The 24707-nt window shown below is 42.7% G+C and overlaps 1 protein-coding gene across 1 annotated transcript in view; it reads left to right on the top strand.

Annotated features, from left to right (window-relative positions):
* LOC126475234 (acetylcholinesterase-like) overlaps nt 1–24707 on the top strand; it is a 140036-nt gene that overhangs the window by 62547 nt on the left and 52782 nt on the right. The window contains 4 exon segments of the mRNA XM_050102912.1: nt 4737–4922; nt 22748–22947; nt 23824–23974; nt 24280–24464. Coding sequence (XP_049958869.1) covers nt 4737–4922; nt 22748–22947; nt 23824–23974; nt 24280–24464 — 722 coding nt within the window.

The following is a 24707-nucleotide window of genomic DNA, read 5'->3' as shown; positions in this document are numbered from 1 at the left end:
GAGAAACAACTTTTTCTGACTTCATGACGAAATTGGATGTAATTAAAAAGAAAATCCCATTATGAAAGGTACAACTTCTGACAAGGAACACCGACCATTTACCTAAGTTCACTGGGGATAAGGAAACCGCGCTATTTGAACAACATAATGTGGCGTTGAAAGAATTACAGAAATAGCTTTCTAAGCGCTTAAGGACCATTCCAGTCATACAACTGTTTTGAGCTGTTTGTAGATCGTTTACGATTTCAGTTGAAAGCGCGTCAGTGCAGTTGCAGATGGAAATGCTCGATTTGTACTGTAACTTACGTTTGAAAGACAAATTCTTTTACGTTAAAACTGTGCGGGAGTTCTACGTTGTTTCCTGCAGGAAGAGTGTCGTCGTTTCCAGCACGAGGCTGCAAACGAGATATCAGTGTTTCGATCTATGTATATACGTGAAAGGTTTTTTGCTGTTACAGAACTAAACAAGTCTCCATCACGTGACAACATAATGACGAAAGTCTGCGAAACTGTCTACATCTCTCCGTCTGCCTATAGTTTATACCAGATATAAATTTTACTATGTCTTATACTAAACTTTGTGATCTATCTTCTTGAGAAATATGAAACAAACCAGCATGTCGCATGTGGCACTTTCACATTACACCTCCGCCCCCCCCCCCCCCCCCGCCCCACCTACGGCTCATGATCCTCTCCGCTCTCAGCGTGGCGTGGTGGAGGAAGAAGAGTGTACTCAGGCGTGACAGACTGGCACGCATTCAACATCACTGCACCTGAACAGAATTCTTGGCCATCCCTGGTTTACAAGACTCAAAGACATGTCGTCAACACAACTTCTCTCATCTGCTTCAACATCTGCATCTACATGAACATCTCTATCAACTTGGCCGCTCCGCCATTCACACCTCTAAATCTATATCACAGCAGACCACCTAATTGTGTGTTGGATGGTATCTTTTCTACCACAAACTGAGCCCTCCAACCCTGCTCCAATCGCAAATAGCGCGTGGGAAGAATGATTGTCGGCAAGCCTCTGTATTGGCTCTAATTTCTCGAATTTCCTTCTCATGGATATTCAGAAAGACGTATGTGGAAGGGAGTGGGAGGGGCAGTAATAAGTTGTCCGACTCTTCCCAGAAAGTGCGCTATCGAAATTTCAATAGTAAATCCCTCCGTGATGCACAACGCCTCTCTTGTAATGTCTGACAATGGAGTTTGTTGAGCATCTGCGAATCGCTCTCATGTCGGCTAAACGATCCCGTCACGAAACGTGCCCCTCTTTATTCGATCTTCTCTCTCTCTTCTGTCAGTCCTGCCTGGTAGCGATCCCAGATGGATGAACAATAATCAAAACTCGGTCGAACAAGCGCGTTATAAGTCGCTTCCTTCGTGGGTGAGTTATATTTCCTGAAGATTCTTCCTATGAATTTGAGTCTGGCATCTGATTTTCCCACAATTTGTTTTATGTGATCATTCCACTTAAAGTCTTTATGGATAGTTACTCCCAAATATTTTACGGCAGATACAGTTTCCAGCGGTTTGTCATCAACAGTGTAGCTATACAGTAGTGGATTTCTTTTGTTATGTATGCGCCATATGTTGCATTTATTTACGTTCAGGGACAATTGCCAGAACCTGCGCCATTCATCAATTCTCTGCAGGTCATTCTGCAAATCGTTACTATCTTCTAGCATTGCTACTTTGTTATAGACAACCGCATCATCTGCGAAGAGCCTTAGGGAGCATCCGATGCTTTCTCCTAGATTATTTATACATATTGTAAACAGTAATGGCCCTATCACACTTCCTTGGAGTACTCCGGAAATTACTTTTGCATCTGTTGATTTCGTTTCGTTAAGAGCGACGTGTTGAGTTCTGTTTGCAAGTAAGGCCTGAATCCAGTCGCAAATCTGCTCTGATACTCGGTAAGCTCGTATTTTCTTGACTAAAAGGCAGTGCAGGACGGTGTCAAATGACTTCCTGAAGTCAAGGAACACAGTATCAACCTGAGCCTACAGCGCTGTGGATCTCATGGAGGAACAGAGCGAGCTGAGTTTAGGAGGCTCTCTGTTTGCGGAATCTATGTTGATTTTTATAGAGGAGATTTTCCTTATCCAAGAACGGCATAATTCTTGAGGATAAAACGTGTTCCATAATTCTACAGCAGCCTGCCGCCAACAATGTAGGTCTATAATGTCCTAAGGCATTCTTAAAAACGGGAATGAACTACGCTTTCTTCCGGTCGGCAGGTACCGTTTGTTGCTCTAGGATCTGCGATGAATTACTGCAAGAAGGAAGCAAGTTCTTTCGCATAATCTTTGTACAATCTTATAGGTATCTCATCTTGTCCTGACGTCTTTTCGCTACTAAGCGACTGTAGTTGCTTTTTATTCCGCGATCGATTTTCAATATTTGCCCTTTCGACATTCGTACGACGGTTGAAAGGAGAGACCGTTCTACAGTTTTCCGCGTTGAAACAATTTCGGAAGACCGAATTCAGTATTTCGGCCTTCTATTCATTATCTTCCACTTCTGCGCCAGTATGGTCACTGAGTGAATGAATAAATCATTTTGACGCACTTACTGATTTTACATAAGACCAAAACCTCTTAGGGTTTTTACTCTGATCGGCTGACAAAGTTTTGCATTCAAACTCATTGAACTTTTCTCTCATTGCTCTCCTTATACTCATTTTCGCTTAGTTCAACTTCTGTTTGTCAGCTAGATTTTTACTTCTCTTGAATCTGAGATCCACTAAGGGCAGACCGTTTTGTTTTATCGTGAAATAAGGGAGATAGTGCACAGATATGATGCACGAATTGGGGAGGCAATCATTAAAACGAAGGCCTTTCTCGCTGCGTCAGGATCTTCTTATGAAATTTCAATCACCAAATTACTCCTCAGAGTGTGAAAATATTTTGTTCGCGACCACCATCAAAGGGAGAAATAATTATGACAATAAAATAAAAGGAATCATAGTTAGCGCGGGAAGATTTAAGTGTTCGTTTTTCCTGCGCGCTGTTTTGGAGTGAAACGGCAGAGCGGTAGCTTAAATGTGGTTCGATAAACCCTCTGCCATACACTTAATTGTGAACTGCAGAGTAATCACGTAAAGGTAGATGTAAATGATACACTGATGACCCCAAATATTATGACCACCTGCTTAATAGCTCGTTTGTCTGTCTTTGGAGTGAAATACATAATCGATTCTGCGTTTCAGGGATCCGACAGTTTGTTGGTAGGTTTTTGGAGGTATGTGACATTAGATGTCTAGGCACAGATCATGTAATTCACGTAAATAACAAGTCACTGGTTTCAGTACGCGGTGATGGCGCCCAATAGAGAACAAGATGGGCTCCATAGGACTTACATCTGTCGAATCCGGTAGCCGGTACGTCAACGTGACTTCCCTATAATGCTCCTCAAATTACTGTAGCACTGTTCTGGCTCCGAGACACGGACATTTGTACAACCGAAAGATGACATCGCCGTCGGGGAAGACATCAAGCATGCAGGCGTTTCACCGCTGTCAGCGTGTCTCCGGTTAGTGCCACAGCCGCCACGCAAGCGTAGGAGAATGTATCCCATAGCATAAAACTGTTCCCGACAGCCTGCGTCTGTGGCGCGCTGCACCTTGATGACGGCGTCTGTGGAAACGACCATCGACCTAGTGTAGCAAAAATGTGCTTCACCCGAAGAGCCGACACGTTTCCATTGATCGCTGTTTGCATCCCGGTGGTCCCGCGCTCACTGCAGTCGTAATTGAACACGTACGGTTGGTGTGTCGCGGAGCTCCATGTTCAACAACGTAAGATGCACAGTGTGCTCCGAAACACTTATGCGTGCACCAGCATTGTGCTCTTTCGGCAGAGATGCCGCAGATCACCCTCTATCCTCCTTTACAGAACAGAAAAGCCTTGGAAGCCCACGTTCCGTGTAGACTCATGGACGTCCAACCTTTTATTGCCTAGTGTTTGTTTCACTGTCCTTCTGCCTCTTTCCGTAGATGCTCACGACAGTAGCACGTGAACATTCGACCAGATTCGCCGTTTCCCTCGTTCACAGGTTCTGCTTAAAAGTACTCTGCCTTTGTCAGAGACAGTTATCTTAATGGATCTCCCCAATTGCAGCCCATATCTTTCCTAGGCTGATCACTCGTCCGAGTCCGCTCCGCTTAAATACTTTTGCTAGCGCGTCACGTGTCCGAAACGCCACCAGGAAGCATCCATCGTCGAGCTGGGCAGTGGTCATAATGTTTTGGCTGATGGGAGAGAGTGCATTGAAGTCAAAAAGACAGGATGACTGTAGCTCCAACATCTCGTCCGTTTACAGCACTACACATTCCTAGACGTAAAATACGATGAAAGACAGCACCATTGATGTTTGTTTACGTTGTCCCGGCTAAAGGTTTAGGCCAAAAACATCCATGCATACTCAATATCTTATGTAACGATCTAGAAAGGAAAACAATTTTAAATGTGGTTTATTTCACACCATTGATCACGATTTAAGTCAATAAAACACAATGCGTATGATGATATAGATAGGCATTTTCTAGTAGTTGCAAATACGAGTTATAAATACCGTTAGTAACAGAAATGATATAAACATACTACAAAGACAGCTCTTGCTTTGAGAATTTGAGTTCATAATTGTACATTAAATGCACTACCAGTAAAGCATGATTACAGGAACATATCGTACCGTTCGCACAGTGTAACAGCCACTCGTTGTAGGTTTCCTCAGTACGGGAGATGAGGTCGTCCCTGGCAACGCTGGCCTCAAGGATCAGCAATTGGCGCTCAGCTGGGTGCAGCGCAACATCGCCAGCTTCGGAGGAGACCCCGACCTGGTGACGCCGTTCGGACAGAGTGCTGGGGGCATGGCCGTCTCCTTCCACCTGGTCGCGCCTTTGTCGGCACGTAGCTACGCTATGTCATTTGTTTTGTTATTTGTTTTGTTTTTTATCTTTCAACGATTCAATATTCTCTAGCCTCTTCAAAATTCCAATTCACATGTTTCTACATGCTACATTTTATAACAGCCAGTATTTAAATTTACTTGAAGATATAAGGAGATGGGGCACTGCGTATGAGAAAAGTTTCCAGTTACGGTAAGTTTCCAATACAAACACGTATGTCGTCATCAGTCATTCTTCAACCACTGCAATATAAAAGCCTCTTCCAGAATGCGATTAGTTGTTGTTGTTGTTGTCTTCAGTCCTGAGACTGGTTTGATGTAGCTCTCCATGCTACTCTATCCTGTGCAAGCTTCTTCATCTCCCAGTACTTACTGCAACCTACATCCTTCTGAATCTGCTTAGTGTATTCATCTCTTGGTCTCCCTCTACAATTTTTACCCTCCACGCTGCCCTCCAATGCTAAATTTGTGATCCTTTGATGCCTCAGAACATGTTCTACCAACCGGTCCCTTCTTATTGTCAAGTTGTGCCACAAACTCCTCCCCAATTCTATTCAATACCTCCTCATTAGGTATGTGATCTACCCATCTAATCTTCAGCGTTCTTCTGTAGCACCACATTTCGAAAGCTTCTATTCTCTTCTTGTCCAAACTATTTATCGTCCATGTTTCACTTCCATACATGGCTACACTCCATAGAAATACTTTCAGAAACGACTTCCTGACACTTAAGTCTACACTCGATGTTAACAAATTTCTCTTCTTCAGAAACGCTTTCCTTGCCATTGCCAGTCTACATTTTATATCCTCTCTACTTCGACCATCATCAGTTATTTTGCTCCCTAAATAGCAAAACTCCTTTACTACTTTAAGTGTCTCATTTCCCAATCTAATTCCCTCAGCATCACCCGACTTAATTAGACTACATTCCATTATCCTCGTTTTGCTTTTGTTGATGTTCATCTTGTATCCTCCTTTCAAGAGACTGTCCATTCCGTTCAACTGCTCTTCCAAGTCCTTTGCCGTCTCTGACAGAATTACAATGTCATCTACCTACTCCGAATTTTTCTTTTGTTTCCTTTATTGCTTGCTCAATATACAGATTGAACAACATCGGGGACAGGCTACAACCCTGTCTCACTCCCTTCCCAACCACGGCTTACCTTTCGTGTCCTTCGACTCTTATAACTGCCATCTGGTTTCTGTACAAATTGTAAATAGCCCTTCGCTCCCTGTATTTTACCCCTGCCACCTTTAGAATTTGAAAGAGAGTATTCCAGTCAACATTATTAAATGGTTCAGATGGCTCTAAGCACTATGGGACTTTACATCTGAGGTCATCAGTCCCCTAGAACTTAGAACTACTGAAACGTAACTAACCTAAGGACATCACACACATCCATTCCCGAGGCAGGATTCGAACCTGCGACCGTAGCAGCCGCGTGGTTCCGGACTGAAGCACCTAAAACCACTCGGCCACAGCGGCCGGCTGCGATTAGCAATCCAGCATAAAGTACTACAATAAGTAATGAAACACATTCTTCTCTCGTCCAATTTCGGTTGAATAAATGCAGAATTTGTTTTCGGACACCGTGGAATATTATTACTTCAGCTCCTACAGTTTCTTGAAATTCCTGTAGTTGACGGTGCTGTATGTAACCTTCAAAATGGAGTTTGTAACGGAGGTGCGTTCCAAGCAGACAGCTCTCATCGGGTTTCTTTTGGCAGAAGACCAGAGCATCGCAGATATTCATCGATGCTTGTAGAATGTCTGCGGAGACCTGGTAGTAAAGCACGGTGAGTCGTCGGGCGAGGCCTCTGTCGTCATCGCAACAAGGTCGCGCAGATCTGCCGGCCAGCGGCACGCACTTGGGTCTCTTGCAGTGTTGAGAAGGGGGGGGGGGGACACTCCCAGTCGAAGTGATCGACGGATCACAATCAAACACCTCACTGCACAAATGGACTCAAAGGTGCGTGCACGCTGGGCTCCTCGCTAACTACACACCATCCGACCTCCTCTGTTTGGCCTGATGAAGGATGCGCTCCGGGGAAATGATGGGGAGGTTACTGATGCAGCAAGAGTGGTACCATGTGTACGTATAAGTCCACCCAGTAAAGTGGCGTAAGGACGTCGCATTGGATGGAAATTATTTTGAAAAATATGGTTTGTAATATTAGTAATTTTCGCCTCACAAACATTAATATACGCTCAATAGTACACGCCTGATGGCCTAAAGTTATCGAACAATTGTAAAGTAAAAGAAATGAACCATCGCATAGCAGCGACAGAATCTATTATTCTTTATCTTTGCCGTTCTTGCGCGGTGCCTGTAAATCTCTACGTACATGTATCGATTAATGATATAAAAAAGAATTCTGTTGTTTCAAAACAAATGAGGCATTTGGCGCCTCACCTTTTACTGTTTGTTTTCCATGAAAGGCGGACGCGGACTTGCTGCGCTCCGCAACGGCATTTTATATTTCATGTGAAAATATTGAGTGAATATGCTAATTGTTATTTTTCCAATCAGAAAACATGTAGTTTCTTGTAACTGATTACGAACAGACAGCATCAAGAGGACATTTTGAGTGTTATGTATAAAGTATTTAACCACAATGGTCATCTATTGTAATTTAATATGAAAAGTTCATCATCAGAAATTGCGATCACGCTGATGGGCCGAACGCACCATGAAGCAGAAGGAACATTATATTTTTCCTATTATTTCTGAACCAATTTGTTTTTAATTGTGTAGTGTTGCATTTCTTTTAAAGTCTATAAATCTTCTGGTCCCTTAGTGTTGTTCCAGATATGACTACCTCGCGAATATAAAAATGCTCAGAAATGATAATGTTTCCCTAATTCAGGTATTTAATGCTCAACGTATGTTATAATAGTGTAATCAATCCCTGATTCAGTTGCCAAGTGGTCCACTAAAATATTCACTTTTTCGACATTTTTCAAAAAAAATATAAAATAACAATTCTTTTTCTTTTTGCCCCCCCAAGAGCAACGCTACATGTTTTGTAGCCAGAAGGGTGGGTAATAGTATGGTGTATTGGAATTCTGAATAAAACCAACCTGCTTCCAGAAAAAAATGTGTTGCATTACTTACTGAACACCCCTCGTATTTCCCCTCTTTGGCTATAGCGAATAGCACCAATTGACAGAATACACTGGAAGAGGAAACTTGTAGAAGCTTTCGATCCACTGGGCCTGATCACGTGGAAGAAGAAAAAGAAGAAGAAGAAGCTGGCGTCACAACTTCACCTTCCATTAAGTCGACGTCAGTCTAGATTCTTGACAGACTGGATAGCTCAGTCAATTACTACAATGCCAGTGAAAGACAAGGTCCTGCGTTCGAATCCCTGAACCGCACACAGTTATGATTTGTAAAGAGTTTCAATCGGATTTCTTATTTCGATTATTTCAACTTTAATCGAATCATGCTTCAGTAAATCTGGTCAGTGCTCCATGACATCATACTCGTGATCGCTACGTCCTCTACCACTGCCTTTCCTCTCACTAATTTACACGTGTTTTGTTCCTTTCAGTTATTCAAAATACTAGTTTCCTCTGCCCCTTTGGCGTCTCTCAGTTTATGAATGGCCTCCACAATGAATTGGAACTCCACAATGTTAAAACGGAATCTACACACTATTTACAGACATTCGTTTTAGGTTCATTAAAACTCTGTTCTCAAATAAGACAGGGTTTTCAAGGAAAGCAGCTGGTATATACTGATGTGATTAGGAATATAACAATCAAACAAGAATTAGGGCTTAAAAAAGAATGAACAGGTCAAGGAGTATAGAAACACAGAGAGGTCATCTCACAAGAAAGTGTGAAAATTGAATGTCTAAAATTGTAATGAATCCTCCAGCAATAGGGAAAAGGTCAATATATAGGAAGAGGAGAAGAGATTAAATTATAAGTAACCACGAACAACAGATGCACTGAGAACCAATCAGGCATATGCCTAATAAACGAGGAAACAAGAAGGGATGAAGAATAAGATATTAAATTTCCCTAATGAACTCAAGCAAATTAATTCTCTTCTTTGTTTCTTTCACCGTTCATGTGCTCGATATTTTCAGTTGTTATATACAAGAATTAGAAGGATTGATCTATACCTCGTTGCTAATATCCACTCTTTTAATTTCAGAAAACTAGTACACTGACGGAAAAAACCACAACATCAAAAAATAATTAATGTAGACTAATGAAATTTCGGGAATAAATTTGTTAGGTAACATATTTAAGTGATTAACATTGCAAATTAATGTAAGCAGAACGTAAGACATTGCAAATGTGAAATGCTGGTACATAAATAACCTGTGTAACCGCTAGAATGCAAGCATGCAAACGTGTATGCTTTATGTTGCACAGGTGGCAGATGTCAGTTTGTGGGACGGAGTTCCACGCCTGCTGCACTTGGTCGATAATACTGGGACGATTAATGCTCATCAAGTTTCCTTACAATAGGAATGTGTATGCACTCAACGACTGTGATAAGACTTTCACAATGATGGAGCACAGCAATCAGTCGTCCTCTCATTTCAGGTCTTGTTAAGCAAATCTAGATTTCGGCTAGTGCCTAGCCACTATCCATCCACTACTTCATAGTTTCAGTGCATGTCCTAGTACGTCAGTCCCCCGTTGTTCGGGCTTCTGTCACAGTTCGTTCGTTCAAGATTAGTCTTGAGATATACGTTGCAAACAGTTATTTCCCGTGTCGTATCCTGACAGCCACAGCTTCAAGAGGAGTTTGAAGGGGCACTGGTTCACTACATACCAAGTTCAGGACATAAACACAAACTCCACCTGACTATTACATTCGCTATGGTTCTTGTAATATCCCCTGTAGCCGAGAAGGGCAGGGGTCTGCATTGCCGGGAACCAGGTTTCCTGGAGGGCAATGCAGAAAGCAGGTGTAAGACTTAACAGTTGCCATAGCTCAGCTAGGTAATAGAAAAAACCACCACAATTTCACTGGAGGATGACGTGATCGTGAGACTGGGGAGGCATGAAACACTCAATGAGGCAGTCTACGCCTCAGGGTCACCAGCTGCCACCAACTTATATCCTGAACATGTTATATTCATTGTGTCTGAGGGTCCGGCGTGATCTAGGTCCTCAGATGGTTCAAATGGCTCTGAGCACTAAGGGACTCAACTGCTGAGGTCATTAGTCCCCTAGAACTTAGAACTAGTTAAACCTAACTAACCTAAGGACATCACAAACATCCATGCCCGAGGCAGGATTCGAACCTGCGACCGTAGCGGCCTTGCGGTTCCAGACTGCAGCGCCTTTAACCGCACGGCCACTTCGGCCGGCTAGGTCCTCAGACGCAGAGCTTGTAGGCAGCGGTGGTGTGGGTGCCATCGCAATTCCCTTGCTCCTGGGGGTGTTCTTTCTGGATTTCTCTCGCTGATCCTTGGGTTTCTCTGGCTGGGAGGGCTTCACTGATCCAGTCTCCAGGACTGAAGATGATCGTGAAACTCTACAACCAGCTGCTTCTGGGCACTTCAGCTAGTGGCAGATGTTTCCCACTAGCAGAAACCTGGGAAGGGATTGATCCAAGTGACCCCTTACTAGTGAGAGGAGCTGAAGAAGACAGAGGTAGGTGGTGTGGGGGCAACACAGAGGGAAGTTTCCCCTACTATCAAGAGGGCAGATCTAGTCTTCCAGCTCTCAGAGCAGACTGGAACTCGGGGAACTGACGGGGCTACAACTGTTCTCATAGTGGCGGCAGAAGAGGAGGTCATAGCCACAGGATGTAGGCATACAAATTTCCTCTTGGCTTCAGTTTGTTCAGTCGGTCCAGGGTCTTGAATTCCATGATTTTCCTTTCTCGCTGTAAAATCCTGCAATCTGGTGAGCAAGGGGAATGGTTCCAGAAAGAGATTTTCACTCTGCAGCGGAGTGTGCGCTGACATGAAACTTCCTGGCAGATTAAAACTGTGTGCCGGACTGAGACTCGAACTCGGGACCTTTGCCTTTCGCGGGCGAGTGCTCTACCAACTGAGCTACCCGAGTACGACTCACGCCCCATCCTCACAGCTTTACTTCTGCCAGTACCTCGTCTCCTACTTGCCCGCGAAAAGCAAAGGCCTCGAGTTCGAGTCTCGGCCCGGCACACAGTTTTAATCTGCCAGGAAGTTTCAAGGGGAATTATGCTCTCCGCAGTTGACACAGATGGGAGGTGGGGCGCATGGAGTGTTGGGATGCGATGGACGTCCACAATCTCGACCTGCGATGCTGTAAGTACAGCGCGAAGACATATGGCCGAACTTCCAGCATTTAAAGCACCACATTGGGGAGGGATACAGGGCTTTACATCACAGCGGTAGACCATCACCTTGACCTTCTCGGGTAATGTGTCCCCCTCAAAGCCCAAGATGAAGGCACCGGTGGCAACCTGAATATTCCTTGGGCGCTGATGGATGCGCCAGACGAAATGAACTCCTCGCCGCTCTAAGCTGGCGCGCAGCTCGTCGTCAAACTGCAAAAGAAGATCCCTGTGGAATATAATATCCTGGATCATATTTAAGCTCTTATGAAGCGTGATGGCAACTGAAACATCCCTCAGCTTGTCACAAGCCAGGAAGCCGTTTTTATCAAGACTGACTCTGAACGAATTTTGGACAAGCCTTCCACCTCCCCAAATTTGTCCTCTAAATGCTCTACAAAAAACTGAGGCTTCATAGAAACAAAGGAGTCCCCATAAGTTTTCATACATATGAGGTACCGGGGTAAATAAGGTTCGCTGCCATCCTTAGCCTGGCATTCCTTTCAGGGCGTGGCCAGAGAGGGGGACGATTTAGGATCATACTTCCTTGCATTGTACTGAGACTTGGAACGCTTAGAGACTGCTGGCGTTTGATCACCAGCAAGTGATGATGTGGTACGCTTCAGCGCGCGTCATACGCCCTGATGCCACCCACTCCGACCAGGGCCCCACCTCACAGGTGCCACCCAGCCTCAGCAAAGGCCACCTGTCAGGATGTGTATTGTCGGGAGTCCCGATGACCCAGGGTGATGGGCATCTACGCCTTGGCATATGTGGGGAGTTAACAGCGCAGGCATCAGCAAAGCGATCCCTGTGTAGTCAGGGGGCTACAACCAACAAGGTACATGGCAGCCTCACCACAATGGACTGGCTACCATACTGGAATAGTCCCCCATTCGGATCCCCGGGAGGGGACTGCCAAGGGGGAGGTTACCATGAGAAAAAGATTGAATAATCAAAGAAAGGATAACGTTCTACTGGTCGGGGCGTGGAATGTCAGAAGCTTGAACGTGGTAGGGAAACTAGAAAATCTGAAAAGGGAAATGCAAAGGCTCAATCTAGATATAGTAGGGGTCAGTGAAGTGAAGTGGAAGGAAGACAAGGATTTCTGGTCAGATGAGTATCGGGTAATATCAAGAGCAGCAGAAAATGGTATAACAGGCGTAGGATTCATTATGAATAGGAAGGTAGGGCAGAAGGTGTGTTACTGTGAACAGTTCAGTGACCGGGTTGTTCCAATCAGAATCGACAGCAGACCAACACCGACAACGATAGTTCAGGTATACATGCCGACGTCGCAAGCTGAAGATGAACAGATAGAGAAAGTGTATGAGGATATTTTTTGAAAGGGTAATGCAGTATGTAAAGGGGGACGAAAATCTAATAGTCATGGGCGACTGGAATGCAGTTGTAGGGGAAGGAGTAGAAGAAAAGGTTACAGGAGAATATGGGCTTGGGACAAGGAATGAAAGAGGAGAAACACTAATTGAGTTCTGTAACAAGTTTCAGCTAGTAATAGCGAATACCCTGTTCAAGAGTCACAAGAGGAGGAGGTATACTTGGAAAAGGCTGGGAGATACGGGAAGATTTCAATTAGATTACATCATGGTCAGACAGAGATTCCGAAATCAGATACTGGATTGTAAGGCGTACCCAGGAGCAGATATAGACTCAGATCACAATATAGTAGTGATGAAGAGTAGGCTGAAGTTCAAGACATTAGTCAGGAAGAATCAATACGCAAAGAAGTGGGATACGGAAGTACTAAGGAATGACGAGATACGTTTGAAGTTCTCTAACGCTATAGATACAGCAATAAGGAATAGCGCAGTAGGCAGTACAGTTGAAGAGGAATGGACATCTCTAAAAAGGGCCATCACAGAAGTTGGGAAGGAAAACATAGGTACAGAGAAGGTAGCTGCGAAGAAACCATGGGTAACAGAAGAAATACTTCAGTTGATTGATGAAAGGAGGAAGTACAAACATGTCCCGGGAAAATCAGGAATACAGAAATACAAGTCGCTGAGGAATGAAATAAATAAGAAGTGCAGGAAGCTAAGACGAAATGGCTGCAGGAAAAATGTGAAGACATCGAAAAAGATATGATTGTCGGAAGGACAGACTCAGCATACAGGAAATTCAAAACAACCTTTGGTGACATTAAAAGCAACGGTGGTAACATTAAGAGTGCAACGGGAATTCCATTGTTAAATGCAGAGGAGAGAGCAGATAGGTGGAAAGAATACATTGAAAGCCTTTATGAGGGTGAAGATTTGTCTGATGTGATAGAAGAAGAAACAGGAGTCGATTTAGAAGAGATAGGGGATCCAGTATTAGAATCGGAATTTAAAAGAGCTTTGGAGGACTTACGGTCAAATAAGGCAGAAGGGATAGATAACATTCCATCAGAATTTCTAAAACCATTGGGGGAAGTGGCAACAAAACGACTATTCACGTTGGTGTGTAGAATATATGAGTCTGGCGATATACCATCTGACTTTTGGAAAAGCATCATCCATACAATTCCGAAGACGGCAAGAGCTGACAAGTGCGAGAATTATCGCACAATCAGCTTAACAGCTCATGCATCGAAGCTGCTTACAAGAATAATATACAGAAGAATGGAAAAGAAAACTGAGAATGCGCTAGGTGACGATCAGTTTGGCTTAAGGAAAAGTAAAGGGACGAGAGAGGCAATTCTGACGTTACGGCTAATAATGGAAGCAAGGCTAAAGAAAAATCAAGACACTTTCATAGGATTTGTTGACCTGGAAAAAGCGTTCGACAATATAAAATGGTGCAAGCTGTTCGAGATTCTGAAAAAAGTAGGGATAAGCTATAGGGAGAGACGGGTCATGTACAATATGTACAACAACCAAGAGGGAATAATAAGAGTGGACGATCAAGAACGAAGTGCTCGTGTTAAGAAGGGTGTAAGACAAGGCTGCAGCCTTTCGCCCCTACTCTTCAATCTGTACATCGAGGAAGTAATTATGGAAATAAAAGAAAGGTTCAGGAGTAGAATTAAAATACAAGGTGAAAGGATATCAATGATACGATTCGCTGATGACATTACTATCCTGAGTGAAAGTGAAGAAGAATTAAATGATCTGCCGAACGGAATGGACATTCTAATGGGTACACAGTATGGTTTGAGAGTAAATCGGAGAAAGACGAAGGTAATGAGAAGTAGTAGAAATGAGAACAGAGAGAAACTTAACATCAGGATTGATGGTCACGAAGTCAATGAAGTTAAGGAATTCTGCTACCTAGGCAGTAAAATAACCAATGACGGACGGAGCAGGGAGGACATCAAAAGCAGACTCGCTATGGCAAAAAAGGCATTTCGGGCCAAGAGAAGTCTACTAATATCAAATACCGGCCTTAATTTGAGGAAGAAATTTCTGAGGATGTACGTCTGGAGTACAGCATTGTATGGTAGTGAAACATGGACTGTGGGAAAACCGGAACAGAAGAGAATCGAAGCATTTGAAATGTGGTGCTATAGACGAATGTTGAAAATTAGGTGGCCTGATAAGGTAAGGAATGAGGAGGTTCTACGCAGAATCGGAGAGGAAAGGAATATGTGGAAAACACTGATAAGGAGAAGGGACGGGATGATAGGACATCTGCTAAGACATGAGTGAATGACTTCCATGGTACTAGAGGGAGCTGTAGAGGGAAAACTGTAGAGGAAGACAGAGGTTGGAATACGTCAAGCAAATAATTGAGGACGTAGGTTGCAAGTGCTACTCTGAGATGAAGAGGTTAGCACAGGAAAGGAATTCGTGGCGGGCCGCGTCAAACCAGTCAGTAGACTGACGAGCAAAAAAAAATCATACTGGATACGAGGTGTAAAGAATTCCATGGTCCTCATCGGGGCAGAAAACGACACTGCATAATTGGTGGAGGAAAACGCACCCAGGTAGGTGTCCTCACTCAAGAGATGAAGGACGAGCGGGACTGCAATGCCATGACGAGAAAGTGGGCTAAAGATCTCAATGGGCGATGAACACGATGCACCTTTTAAGGCGCCCTTCCCGAATTGGCTCGCTCTTCGGGGAAATTTTGAAAAATGTAGGTCAACCCTACAGGGGACCATCACATAAAGGCTGAAAGGTGTGAGACTCCTCTTAGTCGCCTCTTACGACAGGCAGGAATACCTCAGGCCTATTCTAACCCCCGGGTCCACAGGGGTGGTGGTCGTCCGGAGTATGGTCTTCTTGTGGCCATACATTCTCATGACCATCGCTGATAGCAGTCATGTTCAGAGGCTACAGTCCTGCCAAGCTACTCTGCAATATCGAAGAAGGAACATCCAGTTTCACGTAGCCCCATTACACATCCCCATTCAACTTCAGTGAAGTGCTGCTAGTGGTTCCTTTGTCACCTTAAAGACAATCTTGACTACCGCGACCAGTCTCAAAGGTAACCAATGTTCATGAATGTTACAGTGTGTATTTAAAGCAAACCCGATTTGCAGCCGGCCGGAGTGGCCGTGCGTTTCTAGGCGCTTCAGTCTGGAACTGCGCGACCGCTACGGTCGCAGGTTCGAATCCTGCCTCGGGCATGGATGGGTGTGATGTCCTTAGGTTATTTAGGTTTAAGTAGTTCTAAGTTCTAGGGGACTGATGACCTCAGGAGTTAAGTCCCATAGTACTCAGAGCCATTTGAACCATTTGAACCCGATTTTCATTCTCATAGTGGCGTTACTTGCGCCCCTCTTATGGGACTGGCGCCAAATCTGAATAGATATCATCTATCAGATCTAGAAACAGGCCTACCAAGTTTCGTTTTTGCCACACAATTCCTTTTTGGTGCTACGATTTTTTTATCCGTCTTTCTATATGATGTTCGCGACAATGTAGCTAGTTTTCACCTCTACTCGCATTCCATTTCTATTGAACCCATCTATTATTTATTAAAATAAATTTTTGCAGACAAACGAAACAGAAGAATGATGCCACTAATATAAAGCGATATATATCAGATTCATGGATTCGTACTCTATCGTTTCAGTATAATGTTTTAGAATCCTGTTCAAAGTAGAGGGTAAAACATTATGTAAAGTGGATTAGACTTGTGTAATGCGTTTCAAGCTATGCATTAACCGTTACTCTGAGTTGGAGATGCCGAATCTCTACTAGTGGAAAAAAGACGAAAAATTTGAAGAAAAGCCCACGCAAATTAATTGCACAGGTTGTATATATTATATGATCATATTATCGCGGTCATACATCTGTGGACATATTGTCTTGGTCAATAATTTCATCATGTTTCATAGCCTTCCCTGCGTATAAAACCGCTTTCAGTCGTGTCTGAAGTGTCGGATGTCATCCTGGGAGATATGGTTGTACGCTGCTACCAACAGTTGTTGTAGACAGCTAAAAGATGTTGCTAGTAATGCAACGCAACTTCATAACGAACCACAGATGCTCAGTGGGGAACGAGTCGGGAAACTGCGCTATCAGAGGATCTGCTAAATACCTGGGATAGCGTGTTGGTTAAAAGGAGACATATTTGCACGGGCCTAGTTCTGTTCAAAAAGCAAATATCCTTCACGTTAGAGAAACGGAAAAAGAAAGGGCTGAACTATAGTCGGGATAGTTCCACAATATTGAGTCTTTATTCACCAAACTGCACAGGTAAACCAGGGAGGGAAAATTTGTCTCCGCCAGTATTTTGCCGGATAAGGGAGGCAGGTGATACGCCTGAAGATCTAAGACCAAACAACATTTTGCCTATTTCCTAGGCTTTATTTGAAATATCTTCACAATGTCTCATGGAGCGACTGCACTGACACTCTTCATTGTGACCTGTCCGTCAAACAGGAACGTTTAACTGAGATGAATCCTTGCTGGCCATGGTTTTGATCATATCCCTTTTCTCTTATCATTGTCAAACTCTCAATTAACGAGGAAACTTGCTATTGTGCGCAAAGGCGACGTAATCTGTTCCTTGGTCACTCCAAGCTAACAATGCTATACGACATTAGACGTGGCTAAGGCTGTAACACGCGATGGTTTAAATAGTCATTGTGGAATTCCAACTACCCATTTACTACGAAGAGCTGCAGCTACAGCGAGAGATGTGTGGGATAAAGGATGGTAGGAGTCATCAAGAGTTAGGGACAGGATCTATTGCAAAAAATCCTTTCACTACCATTCGTCCCTTACATAACCATTTTTGATGTCCATGATGCATCAGAACCGCCAGCGCACGCCTAAGGTTCAGTAAGGGCAGCTTCAAGAAACTTCCGCATGACATAAGTTTTACAATCGATTTACTTAAAGATTAGGTGTGTAATTACACAACAAAAAAATTAAGGGTCTATCCTTGGGTTTTAAAGTATATTTGGTTTGCGCATGTGATGGTGGAGACTAGGCATATTTTCTTTTCCACCCTTTGTACAGTTCTACTGTTAATATTTTCTTCGATTACACAAGTGTTCTGCTGTGAAATATACTAAAACCGAACTGTCTGCTGCTAACTTAATATCTTTAGCAGAAGAACTACAGTGGGTGGTCGAACGATATTTGCATATTCCGCACTAAATACCTGTTCTGAAAGTTTCTCGATAGGCGTATTTCTTCACATTCAACCAGCGTTAGTGTTTTCAGCAATTCTGTTGCAAACTCTCGCGAGACAGACAAACATGTGACCGTTCAAGCTTCTCGTCAAGCAAGCATATATATAATGTCTTTAGCCAAAGTATTCACATCGTAGTGTGAAACTGATAAAAGTTATTAAATATTTACTTTTAACGTGTTTCACTTGTCAAGGCAGCTTTCTTATTAGCAGCTTCCAATGGTACCAATCAAAAAACTGTGGAGATGTACAATCATCGTAGACAACTGCTACACATGGTATTATGTGCAGAGTGACATATGTATATCGCTACTTGATACTTCCCAGTAGTCTCCACTCTTCTTGCCTAGTGCGCTTGCAGATGATCATCATTGACTTCGAGGCAGAATCTTCTGTCGTCAGTGAACCCAACATTATGCCAAGTTTCCCACCAGCTCTATCTTTCATATCATAGGAAGCGATAGCACGCTGGTTCGCCGTTGACACTTCAAGTCCTATAAGCTGAAAGCTGGGTGATTCTCCAGGAGAACCATTCATCTATCCAATATCCTCAATGAAACCACACCGCAGTCTAGCGGTCCAGTGCGCAATAACCACTACAGATGGGTGGAGGAGTCGTTCTTAGAGTTTGTCGACACACTGTGGGTTCCATGGATTCCTGAGAGCTACAGGAATCCATCTCAAGAGAAAATGACTGCAGCAAGGCAGTCGTCCATCTGGAAAACGCTGTGTGCTACGAAGCCTCAGTTCAACCCCAGGACCAATAGTGCTGCATGTGGACTCTCTGAAGGGATGACGGTGGAGCAGAAGCAGGCTCATGGCGAAAGCCAACACTAAAGCGGACGCTGTCTCGATCCATTATATCGGATGACATGCCCAGCCGAAATGCCAGTATTTATACGTGCCCAAACGGGTTTGTCATAGTGTGAGTGTCACAAATGTCACGTACGCTGCGTACCGGAGCCTCCCTGGCTTGGTTACACGTTGGTCACAAACTCTCAGGCCAGCACCAGCTGGTATTTTTCATGCGATAAAGGTTAATTCTTATTTGGATTCAAAGTTTAAATTATTTTTGGTTACTTTTAAGTGGGTGCTGTGGTTCAGCATATTGCACTAAGCAACTGCCTGTGGCAATGTACCGTCCTGCGTTTGCTCGCGTCGTTAATGCGTGAACCAAGACAGAGGTTAAGATACCGTACTCGCGTTCAAGGGTATCTTTGAAAATTTGGGATCGGAGAAGGCAAAAGAAACGGATAACATTACCTCGAAAGTTCTAAAATAATCGGGAATGTGCTAACCGAGCGATTATTCCAGTTAGCCTGCATCTTTTCTTTTTTTTTTTTTTTTTCTTCTTGCTCGTCCAGATGTCTTTGAGGTTACGGAACAAAACTGGAAATGAGAACCTTAATTTCGTTAGAATGTATGTGAACCTTCAGTGTTGCTAAAATTCCGTCTTTGTTTTTGCTTCTAAGCTCAAGAATATTATGAGGAGTACATAGAAATATAAGAAAAATATCAAAAGGGAAGGACACAAGGCGCCATTAATTTGTGGGTATTAACTAGTGGAATGTCAGCTGCTCAGGCTTAATAAATAAGCTAAACTGTTTAAGAAACGTGGTCCTCTGAAATTTCATTTCACAATATTGTATATATAATTTTCAGCAACATGCTGGCGTATGGTCATCAATAATTTTTTCAGTAAAAACCGATTTTGGATCAGTTGTTTGTGACTTAAGAGTTCAAATTGATTGAAAACATTTGTAATTGTGCGTATTAATGTACGGGAATTATAAACAAGAATTCACTTAAAGTTTGGACCTCTTTATTTAAGAAATTATTTTAATTTTGTCTATTATGTACTATCTCTAGATACACTGTTAATAAAACTACTAACCACTGTATCCTGAAACTCAGAGGTTTATTTTATTTGGGTACAATTAGGAACATTGTTTTGACAATAATGCACGACTTGCGGTAGTTGATTTACTAATAACGTGTCTACAAAGAGAATTGTGGAGGTGACGGCAGTCATGGGATACTTCCCAATATCGTGTCGGGCCTCCTTTTCTCCGGCGTAGTGCAGCAACTCGACCTGGTGTGGACTCAACAAGTCTTTGGAAGTCCCTCTAGAAATACTGAGCCATTCTGCCTCAATAGCTGTCAATAATTCCGCAAGTGTTGCCTGTGCAGGATTATGTGCACGAACTGACCTCTCGATTACGCCCATAAATGTTCTATGGGAGCTACATCGTGCTACCTGGGTGGCCATATCATTCGCTCGAACTGTCCAGAATGTCCTTCAAACAAGTCACAAACAATTGCGGTCCGGTGACGCGGCGCATTCTCATTCAAAAAAATTCCATCATTGTTTGGCGGCACGTGGTCTCTAAGTGGCCGAACGAAACCATTTCAGTCAATGATCGGTTCAGTTGGGCCAGAAAATCCATTCCATTCAATGTAAAAACAAAACACACCATTATGGAGTCACCATCAGCTTGCACAGTGCCTTGTTGACAACTTGGGTCCATGGCTTTGTAGGATCTGTGCCACACCCGGCCCCTACCATCAATCAGCTGTTTCTTGCTGAAGCCTGGGCTCGTGTAACCAGGCCGCGATATTCCAGTCGTCTAGGGCCCAACCGATATGGTCCTGAACCCAGGAGAGGAGCTGCAGACGGTTTCGTGCTGTTAGCAACGGTGTTCGCGTCGGTAGTCTGCTGTCCATAGCCCATTAGCGCCAAATTTCGCCGAACTGTCCTAACGGATACGTTCTTCGTACGCTAACATGCCATTGTTACTACGGTGAAAGACCCTCACCATATCGGTTATATTAATTAAAAATCCTGTAGAAGAATTGGATGAGTCTCACTCACTGAATGGAACGTATGCTACGTTGAAAAGTATCATCTGCCGTATGTTTGACATTATTAAACAGAATACAGAGGTTTCTTTAGTTAACATCGCAGTGAGAACAATAAGCTATGAAGCAGCAGCACTAGACGTTAAGAGAACGAGTGATGCACAAACCTTTAAATATCAAACTTCGCGTTGAATAACGCAATAAAATTAGCAGTAAAATCAACGAAACGGACGATGAACAAGACAATTTAGTCACGCTTTATCAGAAGAATTGTCAACACAATAAAAATGGGTTATTTGACGATATATTTACAATGAAAAGAAGTAAATCCAGTATTTTGCTTATGGCATCATACGACATGAGCATTTAAGACGTCCACCTATTAACGATAGCACTGATATATCTCTTTGTGAAAGTATGCGGACTTCACAGGGTGTAGCATTTTGTATTGAAAAACGGTTAGTCCGTGACAAAATGTAACGTAATATACCAGACGGGAGCCACACAAAATCACTGTTTGAACAATTTTTTTTTCTTACGTTTTCTGGGTCATCGATCTATGAGTGATTTGGATGTGGCCCATCATGATTTCCTCACATAGCCCAGTCTTTTCATCTACGAGTATCATCTACACCCCATCTCCACAGTTACTTTCTTTTATATTTTTCTGTATATGTATTTATCCTCCATGGCTCCCTTTAGTATTACGGAAGTTATTTCTTGATGTCTAACAAACGTTGTTTCATCTTATCGTTTCCTGCAGCAAATGCTGTTCACATATTCCTGTTCTTAAAGATTCTATGGAGGATTTCTTACCTTATTAGTTCATTTAATTTTCATCATTCTCCTTTTACACCACATCTCAAATGACTCGATTATCTTCTTCTCCAGTTTTTCCACAGTCTATGACTTACATCCATATGATGTTGTGCTCTGTACCCGGACCAGAATAACGAAGTGAGTGACATCTAACTGTTCACAAGGCTGCTACCTCAGCAACAGCCGATTAGAGAACGAACTTGGTCGCACCTCCTGTTCCTTTCACCCTTGTCAAATCTCTCTGCTATTCCCGGTAGCGCCTCGCCTGATGTAGCCAGCTGCGTATGACACTCGCGGCTTGCAACGTAAACATCTGTGGTCGTTTCGTTGCGTGCTTTATTGTTTTGTGGGGCGAATTTGTATGGCACTACAGAATGTCTGACGCTTGTAGTGGAAGTGAGCAAAATGATGTGACTGCTATACGGAATGTTCAGCGATCTGCCCATGTTTTGCGTGGTCAATGCACGTGAGTGTGTGCTCAGTGTGGGAATATTTGGATAAGGAGAGAGACAATGGTGCAACTCTATTGCCTGTAACGAAAGTAGTCGAAAGAACTGCAGACGCTTTGAAGACACATTAAAATACTATCATCAGCATTTGTAAGGAGAAATATTGTGCAGAATGGGAAGAGCTTAGTTCCCCCAAACTGGAGACACCCTGTAAAAAGAGAAGGACGCATAACAAAATGGACTCTTTTCAACAAGATTCTAAGATTCTCTTCGTCGCCACATACATGGATATTACGAAAAGAACATCCAACTATAAAAAATCTGTGTGGTACTCTTCGCGAGACATCTTCACTCTGATTCACATGTATTATTTTTCTTGTTTGTAGTATCTTGTGTTCCGTATAAGTCAGTAAACTATTTCATTGTTTCCACACCTCTTAAAACATAACAAATGCGCAAATTACAGCTTTTGAAAAATCCTTTAATACTACGCAGATGCTAATGCTGTCCACCCATTAAATTCATTCGATATGTGCAAACAGTTCTTCGTTATTCTGCCTCAATGATGGAAAATATAAATTTCGCAAAGGAAAGAGGAAGTAAATTTTAAATATGGGTTTTTAAATTCCACCTTCTGTACACAACCTATTTCTTTAGTCTATACCCGAACATGTTTCACCGCCTATATTCATCTTCTTACAGTCTCTATTTATATCTGAAAGATGCCTTTAAAAATAATAATGCAATCAAATTATTTGAGTTACAGTGCAGTAAGCATCTTCAAATGGGTTTCGACTGATGTATGTCATCTTCTAACAGGTCTCTTCTCAAAGGTCATAATTCAGAGCGGAAATTTCATCGGGCAACCGCTCACCATGGAATGGGCTCGGAGACACGCCTTCAGATTGGGTACTGCCCTGGGATTCGAAACTGATGACTCTGAACAGCTAGTGGACTTTTTACGTTCTCTCAACGCTACTGACCTTCTGCTAGACACCTCACTCTTCCTGACAGATGAGGTACAGCATACACTGCTCCAGTCACAATTCGCATAATGTCAACTTTTGTGAGTGAAAGTAAGCGTTGTAACGGTAAGTTGTAGTTTTGATAGGACTTAGTTACTCCTACTTGTAGTACAAGTTTCCCTCACCGGTAACAATTATGAAGAACAATGGTCGATGTTGCTTACGAGCTACCCAATGAATACCTAGCAAACGGTCACCAGCTAAGTTTTCTGGCTTGTACTTCAAGTGTGCAATCATAATTCACGATGTTGGTAATTATTGTGCTGACCAACAAAGCCCAACGTAGGTTAGAGTTCAGCATATTTCCACCAAGCAGAATGGTATAACTAATGGTGGTTTATTGCTCACTTCAAACTGAATCTCTTAAATGACAGACTTTTTCCCTTGTCGTGCTTCCTTTAAAGACATTCTCCTTGTAGGTGGTACAGATGTTTCGGATTCTCTCCACATAATTGTTAGAAAAGAGGTATTTGTACACCTGTTGGTGTTTTTTGCACTAGAAACCACATTTTCTTTACTCTACTAAAATAAATTTTTGTTCAGTTGTAAAAAATTCAAAGCATATTGTCAATCAGGACACTTAATGAATAAAAGGCGGAAATAATGAGCAGTGGCCTAGGAACGTAGTGTTGCGGTGATGTACAAAAAGATTACCAATATTTATTTTAATTCTTTTAGTTGGCGTTTTTGTCGTGTAGCGTAGCCAAGAAACAGTTGTCCTGCCTGACGTAATTTAGATCGCCATTTGAACTGGATACGGTATTGTTTTTATCGTTTCGCGGGGAGATATACTACGTGTACAATGATATACGAATACATGTTTTAGCAATTACGCCGCTTCAAGAAAGTAACCAGAAATTACAATTACAGGAGCAAATGCTGTTCTCGTATTCTCCCTGGTGGCCACACATAGAGCCTGAGCTGGACTGCGCTTTCTTCTCGGAGTCTCCTATTCAGGCACTCATCTACGGACGTTTCCACAGAGTGCCAATTCTGACAGGCGTTACCTCTGGCGAACTTGGTTCGTAGCCATGAATTTCCCGGCCTGATGAAAGAAATTATGTTTAACAGTAGAACGCAAATTCTGTATAGGCATCTCACTATCCATTAATCACTTGAAGCTGCACATACATTAAACTAACTTTCCCTTACACTTTTCAAACTACTAAGTAACGCATTAGAGTCTACCTAGTATTTACAGTCAAACTTTATTCAGGTTATCACTGAATACGTTTTCGATGGTGTGTCTGTAAGCTATTCCAATACGATTGCTGTAGCATATTTTAATTCTAATTGACTGGTTACTTACCTAAATTCATATTACAGGTTCAAATCTTCTAAATGACATAGAAAAAATCAATTTCCTCAACAACCGATTTGTTGAATCAGTGGGATCTAACGTACACCTACCTACAACAGAGCAACAAATCGACGCAGCTCTTAAACTGAGAGACTTTTATTTCAGAAACGAGACTATCTCTGCAGATAACAGTCCTGATGCTCTCGTGATTGTAAGTAACTTCCTGTTCACATATTTTTAATCATGAATGTGGTTAAACCGACCTGTCATCATAAATATTCCCAATTCTTTAAAAGAGATTTTTTCTGTGCTGTATTTCGATAGCATCAGCATATAGACAAAATAAGAACGTCTGATTTATAAACTGGAGTATACAAACCGCATTTCACATCTTTTTCACAGTCACATTCTAAAACACTGTTTAAAACGCGTAGAATATTGAAAGTAATTCGAT

Source organism: Schistocerca serialis, chromosome 4, assembly GCF_023864345.2.
Source record: "Schistocerca serialis cubense isolate TAMUIC-IGC-003099 chromosome 4, iqSchSeri2.2, whole genome shotgun sequence".
In the NCBI taxonomy this organism is placed as follows: domain Eukaryota; kingdom Metazoa; phylum Arthropoda; class Insecta; order Orthoptera; family Acrididae; genus Schistocerca; species Schistocerca serialis.
The sequence above is the reverse complement of the archived record's forward strand: the minus strand, read 5'-3'. Positions and strand labels throughout refer to the sequence as shown.